At 40.4% G+C, this 20,402-nt stretch overlaps 1 protein-coding gene across 1 annotated transcript; it reads right to left on the bottom strand.

Moving 5' to 3' along the window:
• Window positions 1-445: 445 nt before the first annotated feature.
• Window positions 446-18,876, bottom strand: cpeb1b (cytoplasmic polyadenylation element binding protein 1b). The gene is made up of 11 exons (XM_080037375.1): window positions 18,744-18,876; window positions 18,243-18,464; window positions 16,651-16,880; window positions 16,029-16,281; window positions 14,886-14,999; window positions 11,705-11,794; window positions 6,414-6,550; window positions 5,847-6,045; window positions 3,026-3,120; window positions 2,446-2,526; window positions 446-1,830 (listed from the first exon to the last, which is right to left on the bottom strand). The coding sequence occupies exons 1-11, from the start codon at window positions 18,751-18,753 to the stop codon at window positions 1,720-1,722; spliced, it is 1,542 nt and encodes a 513-aa protein (XP_079893501.1). The 5' UTR covers window positions 18,754-18,876; the 3' UTR covers window positions 446-1,719.
• Between the last annotated feature and the right edge of the window lie 1,526 nt (window positions 18,877-20,402).

The raw sequence follows: 20,402 nt of genomic DNA on the forward strand, positions 1-20,402 counted from the left end.
TTCTTAAGTATAATTTGATCATTGAGAGATTTCCCTCATCCTTCTCATCCACTTCAAGCCAAGAATCTCCATCGCCAAATTTGATAATTTTAACAAACTGATTAACCATTTGAAAAATTCCTCAAATAATTACTTGATTATTTGTTTGAGATAAGCTCAACATCCACAGCAGTAAAAAGCAACACTGATGCAGCCGTAAGGCAAATCCAGAAACTAAACACGTTACTGCAGTGTAGGTAGTTGCTACTCGTTTCGAATGCAGGACTTTTACTTGTAATTTAGTATTTACTTATGGATCAGAATATTTCTACCAACACTTGTGTAATGTCACTCCCTCCTGTGGATGTTAGTAAGATCACGATCATAAATCAGGTCAAAAATACAGTTACATGAATTAAGAGTCAAAACATGGCCGATAATGCTTAAACACCTTTATTGTGCCCAATCTGAACATACTCCACAACTGTAAGTAGCAGCAAACTTGGCAGACCACAATGAGGTAGACTTTCAAAACTCTAAAAAGCAGCTGGGCTAAAGAGGACAACAAGCTCAGCATGACAACCTAATAGATAGAGAAAAGACAATTTGTCTTTGGCACACAGCTTTATGCATTTATCTCCAACTGGAACAGGAAGGCAAAATGGGATAAGAAAGCATGTAATCATTTACTGGGGTCTACTCAAGCTCTGGATAGATTAATTTATCATCAGCTAAGTGGAAGTTCTTACATTCAACAGGAAACAAGCAGCTGTTATAACATAGGCGTGTCCCCCTGCTGATGTACATAAGTGATTAAAAACCACTGCCACCTCTCCAAATGTGCAAATTAAAAAGTGCAATAATCAAACTTTGTACAACTCAAATATTCATTCAATCTAGTCCAAACAGGGTCCATCAATTGCTTGAGAAATGATGGATTACCAGTTAACATATCCAGTATTATTGTTATACATTTAATATACCTGCACCAACAAAGCAAGTTAAAGTAGTACTTTCAACCTTTTGTGCCCATTCAGTTGAAATTTGAGGGCAAATTAAAAAAGAAAAAATAGCCACAGAAAAATGTATGAGAAAAAATAAAAGGGGGTTTTCCCATAAACAGCCACCTGGTAGAATTGTTCAAAATGTTCATGTCATGACTTAAAACCGTTTGTGTACAAATTAGTAAAAAACTGCATAAAAATGTCTGAAATGCGACTGGTTAAATGAAGCCCAACATTCAACTCCCAAAAGTAAGAAACTCCAGTTGGCTTGCACAGGAAAAACAGATGCCAACTGGGGGGGAGGGGAGGGAGGGGGGAAAAAAAATAAAAATTTAAAGGCACTGTATGGCATTTGCCAATGAACGGCAATGAGATTTGCACGATTGCGCTTCAATATGCAACACATGTAAACAAAAAGAAAAAAAGAAATGGCCTTTTCATCCACTTCTTAACCTTAGGCTGACTCCCAGCTCTCAGTCTGGCCACAAGTCTGGGAAAATGCATAAGAATGAAGTCTCTCCCAACAAAGTCACTGTGCATAGTGCCACTGTGAACAGCAAAAATGTAGCAAGTGCAAAAGTGAACATTTTCTACAGTGATATCCCCAGTGCCTGGTGGAGTGCCATGATGCCCTCGCACTGAGGGACATCTGGCACTCGTGCTCTCCTTAGCGGGCAGCCTCACCCAGTAGATGGGGGCTCTTCCTCTGGCCCTTCAGTGTTTGGAACCATCTGCTCTAGCTGGAGTCCCTGTTCTTCTGGTTGCGCATCAGGGGCCGGTGGTTGCTCAAGATGTCCATGGAGTGCTGCCAGTGCCAGCAAGAGCGGCAGTAGTACTTGAAGCAGGCCTGGGTGTCAGACAGACGGTGATTAAGCAATTTGTAGGTAACAGGTACAATGGACTGGGTAGACTCTAATCTTAACCACGTAAATATAAACAAGTAAATTCCGTAATTCAAAATGTGATGCCTGAGCACACCATAAACTGCAAACGCGACTGATATTTAAGAAAACGGGGGACATTCTGACATTGGAAATCTGTCTGTGACAATGACATCTTGTGAGAAGCGACAATATAAGTCAAACAGGGTTTTCACAGTCGGTCTATCAGGTTGTAAAACACCAAATACTGCAAACCAGATCTAAACCTCTGAATTATGAGGTAAAACTGAAAGTGAGCATACAGTACAGAGATTTCCTTTCCTTTACTGAAACTACTTTTATTTAGCCTAAACCAGAAAAAGATTTATATAAAAATCGAGGCAGTGATTTCACGATTTTTGTTGTGGGATATAAATAAGTAATTTTATTCAGAAACACAACATATTTCATACTGAGATCATAAACACCACATTTCATGGCAATCTGGTCCAGAGAAAGATATGACAGAAAATACTGACCCTGACCATCAACAAGCCTCATGGCGAACAAGACAAAATCTCTTGAAACATGTTTACACTGACCTGGTCTCTGCAGAAGAAAGGCCCAGGTTGGCGAAGGCAAACTTGACACATGGAGTCTTCCAGGTAGGGGTCAATCTGGACCTAGGAGAAAAGGCAGAACCACAATACTCAGTTTACAGCAGTCGCTGTACATGAGATGCAAAACTATGATGCAGTATTAGGGCCAAGTCGAAAATAAAAGTTTGAGAATGAAAGTTGTAATATTATAAGTAGTCATAGTTTAATGTAATTGAGAATAGAATCTTAATTTTATGAGTAGTTATTTTACGAGAATAGTTATTTTGCAAGAACAAAAGTCCTAATATTTTGACAAGTTGAAATGCAGTAAAACAACCCTCTTCCTCCACAAACGAGACAATTTTTTGTCTGTTGTACCAGTGACTGTCAAAGTAATATTAAAAAAAAAAGATTAGCTGAAACAGGTTATGAGCAATTGCGCTTTACCAGACTTTAGTAATATTTGATTTTAACTTGTTTTATTACATTTGAATTAGACATGTAAATCAGTCATTCAAAAGGTAGACCCTTTTGACAGCATCAGAATAATTTACAATTATTAAATTACAGAGCATCTTCTTACTTTTTTTGTAAACTTGGGGGTTTTGATCTCCACAAATGCTGCACAAACAGCCTTCAGGTAACTGCGCTGATTGTTAAAAGTGACACGTCCAGAACCTGTACACAAGAAAAGTTAGTTAAATCAGTTTCATCTGACTGTTTAATATAAACATATCAGATATTTGATTGACAAATTACAAAAAAAAAATTAAAGTTTAAATCTAGCCATTTGTACCAGTTAATACACTAAACACAATGATGCTATTGAAATGAATCCATTTCAGTATTTAATATATACTGTAAATGTTACTGAAAGCAGAAGTTTCATTTCAAAGTGTAAGTATACAACTTCTGATTAAATTGCTAAAGACACAGGTGAATAATGAGTTTGACTCATTCCTGTTTCACCACTTCTTGAGCGTATACCATGGTATCTGCACATTTTTAAAGTTCAAATTTAAAGACATTTAAGACCTTTTTAAGACCTCTAAAATGAAAAAATAATACCAATACCGCGGTAACAGAAATCGACAAACTACACTATACTCCGTAAAGGGTTACATTAAATCTGACTACCAAATATGCAATGCACTTTAGCTAACAACTGCTGTCTAATTACAGAAAATAAAAAACAAAAAGGTCCAACTAGCTGATCTTTTGAGGGAACTATTAGTATCTTTAAAGATGAGCTAGTTGGACCTTTTCGGGTTGAAGATGGCCTCAAAATCCACTCCCAAACCTACTGCCAGTTTCTAGAAGATACTTTCTTCAGTGGTACAGTAAAATGTCTGCATTTTTCAAGAAGACCATGATTTTTATGCAGGACAATGCTCCATCACATGCATCGAAGTACTCAATTGCATGGCTAGCCAGTAAAGGCCTTAAGGATGAAAAAATAATGACATGACCCCCTTCCTCTCCTGACCTAAACCCTATTGAGAACCTGTGGGCCCTGCTTAAACGGGATATTTACAGTGAAGGAAATCAGTACACCTCTCGGAACAGTGTCTGGGAGGCTGTGGTTGCTGCTGCACAAAAAGTTGATCGTCAACAGATCAAGAAACTGACAGACTCCATGAATGGAAGGCTTGTGACAGTTATTGAAAAGAAGGGTGGCTATATTGGTCACTGATTTTTTTTTTTTTTACATGTCGGACATTTTTATTTGTAAATGTTGAGTTGTTTTATTATTCTCACTTTAACAGATGAAAATAAACAAGTGAGATGGGAACATTTTCGTTTTTTTATTTAGTTGCAGAATAATTCTGCATACTAATAGTTGCCTAATAATAGCAAAACATATATATTCTTGTAAGAAAGACAAAATCTCACCTTTACTTTCGTAAACATTCAGGTTTAGGTTCTTTAACATGTTGGATTGACCGAGAGCACTGTAGTTGTTCAATAATAAAATGAATCCTCAAAAATACAACTTGCCTAAAAAATTTGCACACAGTGTAAGAGATCACTGTAAAGGCAACCTGCAAACCAATCATTACCACCTTTTCAACCAATTACAGAACTGTATCAATTGGTTTACATTTTCTGATTAATCGAGTAACAAGAACAGTTTATTCAATTTAGAAAATATGTGTTAGGTGCAGCATATAATATTTTAATTAGGCTAAATTAAAAATGGGATATTTTGGGGGAAGAATAATCCGAATGTTCTTCATATTTTAATTCCTTATTCAATAAATAACAAACTTAGTCCATTAACTTTATTTTTCAGAACTTATGGCAGAAACTATTTAAAAATTGGTTCCACAGGTCAAGGGAGGTTTTTGCAATTTCAAAATCGTATGTTGGCCAACTGTAGATTTACATCCATGCTCACGAGACCTGCGGTAATTTGCGCAAAGTAATTTTTTCTTCATACAGTATTGTTGCAGGCGTTCTGGTTAATAAACCGCGGGTATTAGAGTTGTACCGATTGGCAAAGGAAACGTAGGCTACTATCTGCGATTGATGGGAGGATCGGCAATAGTTTTTATCTAGCTGTCAGAAAGGGAGTGCAGTGTGGAGAGAAATAAAGTGACAGAAAGAGACCCGCGTCTCACTCCATGAGCTCACGCTAAGTCAACGCGACCTGAATGAGCTGAATGAACGTCTGATGAGCAGCTATTTATAAATATAGATACATAAACATTGTTTACTAAACACAATCAACGTGTTGTGTGATTTGCGACAGTAGCCTACCTATATCAGCGGACGGGTGGTTGCGCACCTACAAGCAGCGGCAGTGTGTGGTCGCGGGGTGATAAAAGCCAGCCAGTCGTCCTCCCTCCACCTCTCACCGAATTTATAATAGCTGGGCATGCATTTCGCTGGGTCGTTCTCTCCTTTTTTGCTCTACCGCGGCCGACTTCAAATTCGAAAGCAGGGAACACACATTCTTCTTCTACGTTTTAAATGCGGTACCCAGCCTCACACGGCCGTACTGCCTCTAGCGTAGGTGTCGGACTTGCCGGATATCTCTGAAGTAGCCTATATAAAACACCGATAAAATAAAAACATAGAAATCTAACAATTAAACTAGAACACTAGAATGAAACAAATAAGGCAAGCTCATTAATTCTGCCCCCGAGTAAATTTTATGCCGCCCACCCAATAATTCCAGACTTTTTAAGACATTTAAGGCCTTGAATATTGAAACTTAAATTTAATGACTTTTAATGCTTTTCAAGATCCGCGGCAACCCTGGCGTATACTGAAGGGCTTGGTTATATGTGAAAGGTTTACTAGTTGGTAAACCCTTAGCTTACAAAAGGTCTAAAAATTGCAAGCACATTATTTTGCCTTGAGCATATTCCTCAATAAAAGCTCAACCTCTGTGGTCTCACCTATAGGGTACTTGTGCTTGTCCGTGTCGATGCCAGCATACATGACGCCTCCAAACAGGTCGTTCATGACACTGGCCAGCGCCTCAGCGTTCAGCATGCCATGCAGCGCACCAACAAAAACAGTCTTACTGGGGTCCAAACGTTGAGCAGGGCAGCGTACAAAGTTACTGTCAGAAATCACCCAGGGGATCACCTGCACCTGTATAAAGAGGAGAAACGGGATTCACGGTTTCTTTCAATTTATGATACAAGAGTGAAATGGGTATGACCAGTCTCCATGGGTCATTTGACAAGAAAATTGTCTGAGACAAAAAAAAATAATAAAAACAATACATTTCTATAAGACATTTTCAAATTTACAATTTCAAATGTCAGACAATTTTCTTGTCAAGTGACCCATGGAGACTGCTCATGCCAAGTTTCACGCTTGTATCAACTGAAAGATTCTGACGAAAATAAGCACTATAATGACATGAGGTAAAAATACTGGTACAAGTAAGATCTTCACTGAAATGGTTTCTCAAGTAAAATTAAGTAGGGCTGTCACAATGTTTAGTTTCAACTCACATCCTTGCATCGCATTCTGCGGCTTGACATCTTGAAGTAATACTCTCGGTTGTCCTCGGGGTGAAACGGGTCCTGTGAGCAGGCATGGAGCAGCGCCCGCACAGACTTCTCATTCTCAAACACCAAGTAAACATAGCCTAAAGAAAAATACAGCAAAATACTTTAGGATATAGAAAGATGTGACCCCCACATTGATAAAAGGTGCAATTTAGACTCAAGTCACAATTATACCAGGCAGCAGCTATAGAAAGAGCAATCAAGAACATATGGCCATACAAGTTATTCATTAACCAACACAAGCCTTCAGCACACAAGCACTCGTTTAAAAAAATAAAAACATCCAACAGACTAAGACATTTGCCATGAAACTTTTGTTAACCCATTGATGACGGCTGCTGCGCGATGCCACATTGTATCTCCTGCCTGATGCTGCGTCGCGCAGCATTGTTACTTTATCTAATTTTCATGGCGTACGCAGCATAGAATGCACCGTCATTGGTTCAAATACACATGAGGTGGGTTTTGTTGATTTTTTAAGACCACGTGACCACCCAAATGTTGTGTGGTTTGCTGAAAATCAGCCAATAAATAATAATAAAAAAAATACGCCAGCTGTGTCGGCGATAGTGTATTACAGAACAGTTAGTGGCGTTTGGAGCGCAGAATCTAGGTCTACTATAGGCTACTGACGAAAATCACACAACACATTGCATCTATTTATTAACAATATTTAAGAATTCAGGCTATATTTTGCTGCATTAACTCAAATTCAGCCTAGCCAGGCGATAGTTAAGTTTCAGTTTTGTTTTCATCTCCGTGGTATACAGCCGTTTGGACCAGCTGATCGGCTCCCGACAGCGGGAGTCAGTCTGCGTTGCAGTTGTACTGGGAAGTCGGATTTATTGTGCCAGTGATAACTGAACTAAATAATAAAATAAAGCTATCTCCTCCTTCCTCTATCTGTCTATCTTTATCCCTCCACTACATACTCAGTCACTACTATCCATGCTAAAAGGAAGCAGGATTATAACCTCATTTAGCACATTATTTTTAAATATTTTATATTAGTTATTCTTTTTTCTCCCCCATCTAATTGACGATTTTTAGAAAAAAGTGTTGGTTTGTAAGCACTAAGGGAGCATGTTTAAATAAAACCTGTGAACCTTAACCTTTAAATGTATTTTATTTCATGTTTCTATGTGCTAAACAGGCTTAGATATTAAGGTTTTGGTAGACTTGACAATTCGTACTATTTTTTCAGAAAACCCTCAGGCATTAAGGACATGCATCCTAGATTGCCATAGTCATCAATGGGTTAAAGCTCCCATATTATACACTTTTCGGTTCTATTATACACCATATTATATGGTCTTAGTGGTCCCTAATACGTTTTTCTTTAATTGTTTGCTGAAAAAAAACTTTCAGATAATTTATTGTACTATGCTGATGTTCAGCTAATCTCACAATGGCCTATTTTTTAAAAAGAGCTGCAGCTCCCCTCGTAAATATACAATCTTTGAGCTCGCCCCGCCCCCTGTCTGGAAGCGAAGCCAGATACGCCTCGCCCTCCGTCTGTCAGGGCCGTGGACCAATAAGAAATAGGGGTGTGGGCTGCACAGTGGAAGCTTCTGGCTTTCCAGTTTTTGAGGTCAGAAAAGGGGAGAATTCTGACTGGAGTATATTGGGGGGTAGGGGTGGGGGTTTCAGAAAGGGGGAGAGTGAGAAAAGGAGAGATTGTTATTTTTTTAAATATTTTGGCAGTCTCTAGGCACACCTTGGACCCATAGATATGATATAACACATTTAAAAAGAGCATTTAGCATAATATGTGACCTTTAAAAGGTGAAGTAAGCGGTTTATTTATATTAATATAAGTGTTAAATCGCTCTTTATTCATAAAGTGATCACTTACATAGTGTGCGCCTTTCATAAAGCCACTCTTAGTCAGCATGTAATTAGCAATTAAACTTTATGTAGTATCCCAACATTTTATCCAATCACAAGAGAGAAAGCTACAAACCGACACCCGTCCGCATCCGTCTCACTCATAGTCTCACTGCCGGTGCACGCCAGAGCGACACATGGGTGAATGTTTATGCGCCTACAATGGCGGAGCAGGTAAAAATCCTTCCCAATGTCTGTTTTGATGGTTTTTAATCATGTTTTATCACACTTATGGATCTGAGATGATGCTAGATAACTTGCTGCTTGAAGACCGCAGTGCTTTAATGTGGTGACGAGCGAGGGGACTGCTAACTGCAGTAACTGACAGGAAGTTAGCTAAAAGAACCATTCCGCATAGGGGGCAAAACCCCCTTTTTTTTGAAAAACAGACATGGAGCGTTGTAAAAGGTTGTTCACCAGAAATGATATCCAGGACCTTCCAGGATCCCAACCTGGGTGGACAACCTGGTCAACTACCTGCTGGAAAGCTACAGCAGGCCGATAGAGCAAATCAGAACAACCACTGTTTAAGCGAATGGGGGTGGGCTAATAGGGAATTTTTTAAACATAGATATTATGAAACTTTGCAAGTTGATTACTGACATTAAAACAACAACTTTTTGTATTACAGTATTTTCCAAAAAGTTTGAATAAATATGAAATCATCAATATCTTACTAATGATGCGTAAATTTGCATATCTGCAAAGCCCCAAAATCTAGATGTTGGACAAAAGCAGTCTGTTTGGAAAACAAAACAAGTGTCCCAACTGCCTGAAGCTTTTCCTAATCACAGTTCAAATTTGATCAATAACCCATAGAAAATGATTTATTATTATTTATTTTTTTTTACACAGTTTTTTTCCAAGGGAATGTCTAGCCGTTTCCTAAAATACCAGCTGGAGACTCCAAAAGGACACTTGGCACATGAAATGTAACTGTAAAAAAAATTCTATGTGCTATTGATCAAAAATCAAAGTTGGACACTTGTTTTGTTTTCAAAATTTAAAAACAAATTGACTCTGCTTTTGACATCTATATAACATCTATATTTTGAGGCTTTGCAGATATGCAAATTTACGCATCATTAGTAAGATTTTTCATATTTATTTAAATTTTTTGGAATACAAAAAGTTTGTTTTAATGACAGTAATCAACTGGGAAAGTTTCATAATGATATCTATAAATTCAAAATTTCCCATTAGCCCATCCCCATTCACTTAAACAGTGGTTCTGATTTGCTATGTCGGCCCGCTGTAGCTTTCCAGCAGCTAGTTGACCAGGTTGTCCACCCAGGTTGTGATCGTGGAAGGTCCTAGATGTCATTTTTGGTGAACAACCTTTTACAACGCTCCATGTCCATAAAATCACTTTGCCCCCTGGGTATACAGCACCTTTAAGATAAACAGCAGGCTTAAAGATAAATACCTCTGTGGAAGCTTTAAATGGGTCTTATTTTCAAACGGACATTTACCACAGGTCTAATGCACTAAAAATTCTTACATTTTGCTCAAGTTTAGTCAGACAAAGACCGGGGATCTTCTATTTGCCGCTCGGAAATGCGTCCACTGAGCGTTTTCTTGGGCGTTTCTTTCAGGCGTTTTATGCGCTGGGAGAGAGAACGTTGTGAGCAGGGGAGAAAAAAAAAGCTGATCGTCAACTTGTCCACTGCCAGGCTTCTGATGAACACTGGTTTCACAGTTTAGGCTTACTGTTTTCAATTTAAAATTGTTACATTTAAAAGCGAGTAGTCTTATCAGACGGAGAATACTTTCCACCATCCTGTTTGGATGAGGAGTTATCGCGGCTCCTGCAAACACACATGGAGCAAGTAGTAGGCTGATGTGTGCCTATGAAACGATCCGTAGGAGATACAAATACAGCAAATCAAGTGTCTGCCTAATCTGCTCCCACAGATGGGCTTTCCTCCTTCTGTTGTGGTCACCGTCACTCATTTCGTACAGTTTCGGCTAAACAGAGACGGAAAAAAGCAGTTTCTCTTCCGTCTTCTTCGTTGCCAAGGCAACGAGTCCCGACGATCTACTATCTGATTGGCTTGATGAAAAAAACGCAGGTGACGTCCCCGCCGCTTTTCTGAAATGTTGAGCTTTTTTCAACTCAACGCCACACAGAGGGCACACCGCAAGGAAAAAACCTGCTGGGAGCTGCGCCTTTTCTCCGAGTGGCTGCCTCTTGCCGAGGCGTCAGCTTCTTATTGGGAATCAATTGAAAAAAGGCGGTATGTGGACACTAGGGGTGGGAATCTCTTGGCACCTCACGATTAGATTCCGAGGTCAACGATTCGATTCAAAATCGATTCTCAATGCAATTTTTTTTTTTACGTACATACCTGTGTGATTTTCAAAAATATATTTATATACACATCTGAGTTTGCTAATCACTTCCTACTTTTGTGATGATCATTAAATACAATCAACAGATGAATTACCTTCTCTAATATTGTATTAGAGAAAAAGCTTTTCTTGTCACAAATATGACTTTCTATGACCAGTGCAATAATCAATGCAGCTTGCATTTCAACACAATATGGAAGTATGTAAAAACTAAAACCAATTCAGTTTAATTTTCTTTCTACTCTTGTGAATCATGTTTCTATAGGATTTCTATTCTATTATTTTCTATGTCATTTCAACACATTGTGCAAAAAGTATGGCTTGGAATTCAGCTCTCATACAAAACATTGTGCAAAAAGTATGGCTTGGAATTCAGCTCTCATAAAAAAACGTAAACAGACACAACGCCAGTGCAGGTCATATGGGTTTGCTGCTCTCTGCCCTTTTGTCGCCACTTTTAACAACTTGCACTTGTTTGGTGTGTAGGCGCAGGAAATACTAATATTAAATACTAGTAAAAAAAAATATTATATATAATTTATTTTTATATATAAATCGATTAACTTTTATGAATCGATTCGGAATCGTTCGAGGGAGAATTGCGATTAATCGGAAAATCGATTATTTTTCCCACCCCTAGTGGACACGGGCCCTCATACTGTAAAGCCGAGCAGGCGGCATCCCTTTGTTATTTGACCGGGTTTATTAACTGATCTTGACCCCCAATAACTACTCCTAACCCGAAATGTGAAGGTTAAGTGCCAAGGCTAAGCAGTTGTCAGCCTGGTTCTTCAGCCGAGTCTGTCAGGTAAAAATGTCCGGGGAAACAGGAACAGGCGGCCACAGTAAGGTCGGCATAGCACGTTTTGTTACATTTAAGCCCCAGTATCCGCACCCAAAGACTCACCAGCATGCCATGTGCTCACCACAGTGCAACCCTAAAACCATGAATATAAAATAGCCTACCAGCCTGTCGTTACCTTTGGCCACATTACCTTTGGGAGGACAGCGTGGGTGCTTCCCATCCTTACCCGGCCACTCCACATTAAGAGGGCCGTAGCCACTGAAGGTGTTGATCAGGCCGGCTGAAATATGGGATGATAAAATGTGTGAAAAATGTTACTTAAGCAAATGTGTAGTAAAATAGAACCAGTATTTCAATATGTATTGCTTTGAGACAGCTTCAGTATTTACAAAAACACATCAAGGGATAGTTCAGTAATTTTGAAGTGGGGTTCTATGGGGTACTTTGGCATAGTTGGTGTGTTACCTTATAGCAGGGTTTTTCCTGCATTCAAAAAATTTTGGCGCCCACCAAAGGAATTTTAGCGCCCCCCAAAGGAAAATCCTCAGCGCCAAAGTGTTTTTTTTTTTTTTATATAGATAAATAAATAAAAATCTACTTAAAACGGCTCCAAATGTGTTTCCATTTCCGCGCCATTCCAGTCATATTACTTGCAATCTCAGTTGTAAAAAAAGAAATCAGGTCGGGGATAATCGTTATTAAACTATCATTGTTCCGCTCGCCGGGGCATGCAGGCTTATAAATGCAGCAAACCCTTTCAGCCGTGAGCTCCGCTCGGCCCCTCCCTCACCTGATAGTTTCGTTAACGGCTAGTCCAGAGAATAGCTACGAGGGAGATGTTGCGCATTGCCGGGTGTTTTGAAAAACTTCTAGAAGACGAGAATAAAGGTAAAACTAATTGTGTTGTCTGAAAACACTTCAGACTCACAACAAACTAAAATAATGTGCAAGATTTGTCACGCGCGGACACGCGAGTAACATGACATACGCGACCGAGAGAGAGCGAGAGAAAGAAAAGTGATATAGGCCTACGACCTGATCTGCACCTTTAAACATCCCGACCAATTTGTTTATTCACTCTAAGTCGAGTCATAGTGGTCTATGACCAAGCAATCAATGAATAAAAACACAGGAAGTTTAAAGCTCCTTAACTCCTGCCACCACAACTGTCAACACTACAATGCAGCTGCCTATCCAGCCAGCTCCATGACATAAATAAATCATGCCCTTACATTCAATGCTAGCAAAAGACGTGCCCTATCAACACCATTTACAACTGGTTATTTTTATTTTTACATATTTTTATTAAATTATTAAAAATATGTTTCACTTATTTATTCTCCCCGTTTTCAGTTCAATTAGGCCTTTGTTTAAAGTCCAAAGTCATGGTGTTTTTAGAAAAAAACCTTGTTAAAAGTAAAATAAATGCATAATGTTCTTAAATCAATGATTAACTGTCTTTAATAATTGTGATAACACAATGTGATTACTCAAAATAATCATGATTATTTCATAATCGAGCAGCCCTACCTTCTTCCATGGTTTAGATCAATTAAAGTATTAAACAGGTAGGCCTAGTCGTTATTAGTATTTTGATTTCATATCTACAGGTTGTTTATTGTGATTTCATAAGCGTCAGTGAGCTCCATGGTAACGCAGTGATTGACAGGCTGACTGAAATGCTCTTGAGCTGGACAGAAACTCCCTTCTCCCAACCCAACACCCCTCTTAAAATACACAAACCGTTTGCCTTTACTGTCGCGACCCCCAAAAAAGTCGGTCGCGTACTGACCCCCCAAAGGCCCATTCTGAGCCAGGAAAAACCCTGCCTTATAGAGATCAGCACAGTCACTAAAAGGAGTTTGGGGGAGACGTCACTGTAGCAGAGGTCAGCATTATTCTGTTGCAGAGGGGGCCAGAATAAAACCCATTTTCCTCCATGAATGCTAACCTTACACCTAAATATAAGTGCAATTAGGGCTGGGCAATATGACGATATATCGTGGACGATATGAAAGAGTCTACCGGGAGAGATTTGGCCATACCGTTTATACCACGGAGAAAAAAAGTTCATGTGGCGGGAGCTTAGATAGAGCAGGAGGCAGCTGTCCCGCCGAGTCCCTACAGTTACACTGCAGTTACACCGCCGCGCCACACGGGGGCTCTGCAGCAGAGTTCTGGGCTGCAATACAGCTTCTCTACCCTCAACAGAAGAAGCCTCATCTGTTGCTCTAGCTTTTTAGCTCCGGTGCGCCATACAGTTAACAAACCAACTCCGTGTCATGGTGGCAGAGCAGCTGGTATTAATGGTCAAAAATGTCATTGGGAAAAGGAAACTTGCTGCTGTGTGCGGCGCTTCAGCGTGCTGTTGCCGTGACGCAGAGTTGGCTTGTTTTAAGCCGCAAACTACATGGGTTAGCTCTCGTGAGCTAGCTGGCTAATAATGACATCTTTAGCCTACTCGGGGCTTCACCCCCGTGCTGTTATTGTTGGAGACAGCCAGCAAGGCTGCTTTTATGTAACTTTAAAACATGTCAAACTTGAAAATATTATTTGTGTTGAAGCTGGAGTGAAAGTATTACCAGACATTTGCTCATTAGTTAATGTTGACAGCTTTTTTAAATGAAGATGAGCAAATACTGCAGGAAAATTCAAGTCTTTCATTATTTTGATATAGGCTACTATCAATTGGAAAATGTAGGCTATTTGGTTGATGCTGTCATTTTTATTTTGCACTGACTGACTAAAGCCAGACTGATGTGGTATTTTGCACCAGTTTCTCTTTTGTATGGAAATTTAAATTCCAAGCAAAAGATGAAAATAATCTAATGTGATTAAAGTTCAGTATGGTTATTGTAATCTATTTAATTTAAAAGGAAAAATACTATATCGTGATATATATCCATATCGTGATATAAGATTTGGTCCATATCGCCCAGCCCTAAGTGCAATTGTACACTAAACACATTTTTTCCACAGCTTTAGTTTGCGGTAAGACAGACCTTTATTTTTTAACCATTCCGCTAATCAGCTGCTCGACTCAAGAGCTCCAGCGGATTATTCAAGAGACACAAGCAAACAAAATAATGATGTCTGTTGGCAAACTAAAGCTGCAGAAAAGAGAAAAAAAAAACTCAGTTTATCGTACAATTGCACGGATATTTAAGTTAGCATGTATATATGTGGAGGAAAAATGTTGCCCCCTCCCTTTGGAAAAGTACAAGGCTGACTTCTGCTACAGCGAGGTCTCCCCCAAAATCTGTAAACTGACTGTCAACCGCCATCTCCATAAGATAACACACTAACTACGCCTAGGTACCCCATACTTCAAAAACACCAAACTATCCCTCTTAAATTAGCGCAGCATTCACCTTCTGTGATGTCCCAGGGCACGCCACCTAGAAAGACTTTGCAGGAGTACAGAGGGTCCTTGTTGTTTCTGGGAGGCAGCTGACCGCTCCAGGTGAATGTGGCCTCATTCACAGCTGAGAAAAAAGAAAAAAAGAAAAAAATAATAATTAGTAGTCTAAAATTCAGAGTCACTTCTATCCACAAAGCCACTACAGCTACCATAGTCTGGCAAAGCCAGACCAAACTACAGCAAGTAGTATGGTCTGGAAGCACGCCGTTTAGAGCCGTCTAGTCGGGGGGAAACTGGGCTGGCCTGTTTTTATTTCTTTAAACCAATCACAATCATTTGGGGCGGGGCTAACCCCGGGAAACAGCAGCGGTGTCCATGCAAAATAGTGCCGGGGGGGGGGGGGAAACTTATTTTGATGGAACGTCTTCACGTCCAGAGGCTGTCAGAAATGGCTAAATCTAACCCGCAAACGCCACAAAAAAAAACTATTAAAGACAAAAGGAATACACATAGTGTGTTGCTTTCTAACCAGCATGTCAAGACACCATACACTTTAGCCCCCGAGGAGCTCACGGGATAACTTAACCGGAATTAACTAGCCACGTAGTCACGCAGTGTTATCTCTGGTAACATTATCATCAAATCACCAAAGAAAGGGCACGGCGGATCTTAATCTAGCTGGTTATAAGGTCCGGTGGTTCAAACCACCACGCTTCATTTTCCAGAGTGTATGAGGGTATTTCTGCCCGGGGGAAGTTGTACAATGAAGTTGGACAGCTAGGCTAAGCTAGGCTGCGTCCCGGACCGCCACGGCCAATATTATTATCCCGAAGTATCGCCACACTTTATTTCTGTCTACAGTATTATTTCTGTCTACAGTAATGTGACTTCTCACACCCTGTGTGTGTGTGAGAGAGAGGGAGAGCGCTGCACAGAAGCACACAGGTTGAGCGAATTGTTTCCTAGTTTGAGGGGGCGCTCAATACGGGAACGCCAGCAACAGGAAATGGAGGCGTAGCGTTGTTAGCCAACGCCAGCGCTAATAGACGCTGGCGGAAACGGTTCAGTCAGACTACAACTACCATGAATACCATTAAAAGGTGAGCTATAAAACTATCATAAAAGTAAAAAAGTGAGATTTGAAGCCTTATACCTGCAGCCTGTCTGTGAAGGCGGGCCTCTCTCTCAATACTGAACACATCCTCCGACTGGTCAAGCATGTCTGCACCAGGCCAAGGAGAGCCAGTGCGCCAGCGGCGAGACATGGAGGAGCTCGGGCTGGCACTGGATGGTGGTGTCAGAGGAGCGCCGGAATCCTGGGAGTCCAGACGGGATCCCAGTCGCAGCAGATCCTTCTGCATGTTCGACGCAAGATAAGGCAGGGGAGGGGAAATCCGCAGAGTGGTCTGGAAATCACAAAAGAAAAAACATTTCATAGTGGAAAATGTTAATGTTAAATAATTCCTACAAATGTGGCACATTAAACGTCCAGTAGGAGGGATGGATTATGTCTTAAGAGCTACTGCAAGGATTTAAAGATGAATCATCTGCAGAAAGTGTTGATTTAATTTGTTTAACCCTCAAAAATGAGTCAAATGGAATCAGTGTTTGGACAATATTTCTGCAGGCAAAACTCAGACCAACATAATGGTGAGTGGCGATTATGCCATGATAACAGGTGCTATTAAGATGGTCATTTATTGCTAATACAGGTCAGCATATTGTGACCTGCCCAGCAATTAAATACATAATGGAATATGTTTCATGTTCCTTACCAGCATGTCGCAGAGGTGATCCGAGCCAGAGCTGAAGCCGCTGGTCTCAGAGTCTTCAGGACTGCTGGAACGAGAGTCCAAAAAGGAGCTTGAGTCCAGACGGTTTGCCATGCGAGCCATACTGGGAAACTTCTCCAAAAATTCAGCAGTCATGCTCATGGAATCAGGGGGCAGGTAGCCTGGAGGCTTCCCAAGAATGCTACTGAAGGGACTGTTCAGTATACCCAGCACTGGGAAAAACAGGAGAAAAACATTTTTTAGTGTTTGTGTTGAATCATATTGGAGTGATATGTACAAGTACGCCATGGTGATATGCCCTTTAGCTTGTTTGATGTTTCTGTTTTCCAAGGGGATAAGCAAACTGACAAATGAGATATGTGCTGAATCTACAGAGCCATATTGATTTGTCAGGAGGCTCGCTGAATTGCAACTACAGGTTACTAAAATGTGCATCTCTTTCCTTGCTCTTAAAAAGGCAGTCTTTGAGGGTCTGTGTGCTGAATCTACAGACCAACATTGATTCAAACTAATATGTTGCAATGCAAACTCCAAGTCTCTAAATTGTGCATGTAGAAGAGGATACGGATGCCAACATCACAGTCAAAGCTTAAAAGCACTTTCAATTTTACATTTGATGTTTTGCAACTTGGCTGCTGCTAATCTGAAACCCAAGCTTGTCAAAGAAGCTGCACGTCTTTCCCTTCATGAAAAATATTGTAGGGAAATTCATCTAACAAAGTTCAATTAAATATTCCTTATTTATTAACCAGCATCTTTCTTGCTCTTGATAACAAAGTGACTCTTCTGGCAGGTATGTACTATGTGGCATGTAAAAGTGATCACAAGGCTTCAAAGGTATTATTCGTATGGAGGTTGAAAGAAAAGATCTGCCCCACTTTGTGCGGGCCCAGTTTCAAAAGCTCTTAAAGTTTTGAAGGGTTGGTCTGGACATTCAACAACCAAAAGTATAGCACTACACATGGGTCAAGGCAAGTGGGGCATCTTCATAGTCAGTGGTACCTCTCCAATGACAGACGCTCATCTCAGAATTATTCAGTTAAGCAGCCAAGTAGGACTGCAAGTCCAGTTTGTATCCTATCCAAACCTATACACTCAGACTGAAAAATTTCAACATCCAGGCATCATCAGTTTGATCAACAGGTAATATAATTTAGAATACAACTAAACTTCTTTGTTAAAATAAAAATAACTTAGTTCATATAGGTTTGGGGTAAAACAAAAAAGTAGCTTCACTGGACTGTTTGTGCCTGCTGGATTGCTAGAGATGCAGCAAAGCAAAACTGCTACATCATCCTCCCTGGTGATGCTACAGCCTGTCCCCTCCCTCCACATACAGTCACAGCTGTTAAGATCAAACATCTCAATACAAATGGCTACACAAAACACACAACCACAATGTCTACTGTAATAAATCCAAATAAATGCAGGGCAATCATCGAGAGAGCTAATGAACTCTTGGGAAACTACCACCACACTCCGGGAGATTAAACAGAAGGTAAAGCTGCAGATTTCGCCATTATTCCTTAAAACATTCAGATTTATAAAAAATAAATAAAACATTAGGTACTTACTGGATGGGGAGCTGGTCTGAACCTGGGAAGGTGAGGAGTGTGTGTCTGTGTCCTGGCTGCTCCAGGGTCTGTCCCAGCCGGACAGTCGGAGAGACTGGAGGCCCAGGCCCAGGTCTGTGACACCCGGCGGGCCCCTGGATGAGGGCATCTCCTGAGAGCCGGGCATGCCACCACAATTGGGGAAGAGCATCCTCCTGCTGCCCACCGCAGCCAGCTCCGACTCTTTTCGATCCAATATCCAGTTCAGAGATGTAGAGAAAGAGGGGAGGCGGAAGGGTTAGACAGCTAAAAAGATCTGTAGTTTCAGTCTGCGTTTCAAATCAAAAAGCATTCAGAGGATTCATCACACAAAACCGTTACTGTGAAGAGAAATCTGGTTTAAAGAAATAAAAACTTTCCTTATCACCACTTCTCCCCCTACCCTTGCTGACAGGCGAGCTAACCTGCTGCCTCTGTGCTCGCTGAAACTGCCATGCATCTCCGTCCGCATCACTGACCCACCTAGCAGCATGTGACATGGCTGCTGATGCACTCGCACACCCCTGCTAGTGACATCAGCTTTCCCCCACCTCTCTGCTTCCTTGCCTAACAACTGTGTAATGAAAAATTCCTGTTGGGGATTTTGGTTTGTTGATAGAAGTACTCCCCTCTCTGGTAGGCACAGCACGTCTCCAAGTCAGTGGGAAGATAGCCGCTGCTGCTACTCTGACTACTGTTTACTCTGTATAGCCTTGTTTCCTGAGCAAGCTGACGGAGGCAGATGGAGGGGAGAGGGAGGTGAGGGGCAGAGCTACAGTGGCATGGTGAGAGGCAGCATGGGAAATGGGAGCAAATGACTCAGCAGACGTGTTTTTTTTTTGTTTTGTTTTTTTTAAAGGAACTTCAGGCTTGTGGATGCTCAATAACCCAACAGACACTGGATTCAAATACTCAGTTTTTGTAATCCAAGTTTACACAAACTGAAGAAGAAAAAAAGGCACGCAGAGCCTTGCTGTAGCAGCAGCAGCTGATCAGATGTTGACAGAGCAATTTGCACCAGCAGCTCCTCCCTTCCCCTCTCCAGACCTGGAAAGCATCCAGCTTCAGCACTGATTCAGCAAGCTGGGGTGGTGTTGCACAAAGGCCAAACCAGAAGTTTAGCTCAGTTTACTACAAGATTCATTTCAGTGTAACTTAAAACATTAGTGTTGTACTGTTTTTTACGTCCAGCTGAGCAAAACCTTAAGTTATAGCATATTTATCTTGAAAAAGACTGCAAGTGCAGACATGCCTTAGATAAATCAACAATTAGAACAGGAAAGGATGCAGGCACTGTGCCGAGCTAAAATCTTGGCAAATCTCACGCTTGGGCTGAGAAAAAAAAAAAAAAAAAAAAAAAAAAAAAAAAAACAGTACTGCAGCAATGCAGCATGAATCAGCTGCTGGCACATGAATGATGACAAAGGTGAAGGTTTAACGGATGGCAATTCTGGCTAGAAAGTGAAAGGCTCCTTTAATTGGAATGCAACTTTTCACTTTAAATAAAATGGTGATATTGAAACATTTTATCATTTTCACTTTGTGTTTCTTCTCAAATCCAAAAACAGAACAGCAGCAGGTGAAGCCACCAGCAGACTCAGAGCAACAGGCACCACAAAGGGCTCAGAGGTCATGTCATCCAAGTTCATAGGAATCCAGGAAAGTACAACATAGTTGATATTAATGTATTTCTAGGCTCAATTTGTTCACATGTAGTGCCGTTACTGGAGCAGAAACCAATAAATCAATTAGTAATTTAACAAAGTGAATTTCAAATAATTTTTTGATCAAGTTATCAATTTTAGCTTCTCAAATAGAGTAGGCCTAGATAAAAAAAATAGAAACTAGACAGTGAAACTGATGACTTCAGGAGCATTAGTAATCATATGAGGTATAATCTATAGACAATATTGTATTACTGGCAGTGTGGCCTTGAAACAGCATTTTATCTTTCATAAGTAGGGATATAACATTTACAGAATATAGGCCTATTTGATTTTACAATGACTGAAATACAAGAATATCTAAATAATTAAGCTACATTAAACTACAAGCTGTATTATTGATGTCTGCTCAGAGGGGTAAAGATGCAGTCGAGAAACTGGAACAGGATAGGCTACATCTCAGTATGTCTTTAACACC

This window comes from Ammodytes marinus (genome assembly GCF_949987685.1).
Source record: "Ammodytes marinus genome assembly, chromosome: 1".
NCBI classification, from domain to species: domain Eukaryota; kingdom Metazoa; phylum Chordata; class Actinopteri; order Uranoscopiformes; family Ammodytidae; genus Ammodytes; species Ammodytes marinus.

What these genes read in the sequence shown, in the direction of transcription:
- cpeb1b (XM_080037375.1), bottom strand. An exon ending in GCAGAATGCGATGCAAGGAT is followed by an intron (nt 6,046 to 6,413) that starts GTGAGTTGAAAC and finishes CTCTTTATACAG; the next exon opens with GTGCAGGTGATCCCCTGGGT. An exon ending in CAAGCACAAGTACCCTATAG is followed by an intron (nt 3,121 to 5,846) that starts GTGAGACCACAG and finishes TCTTGTGTACAG; the next exon opens with GTTCTGGACGTGTCACTTTT.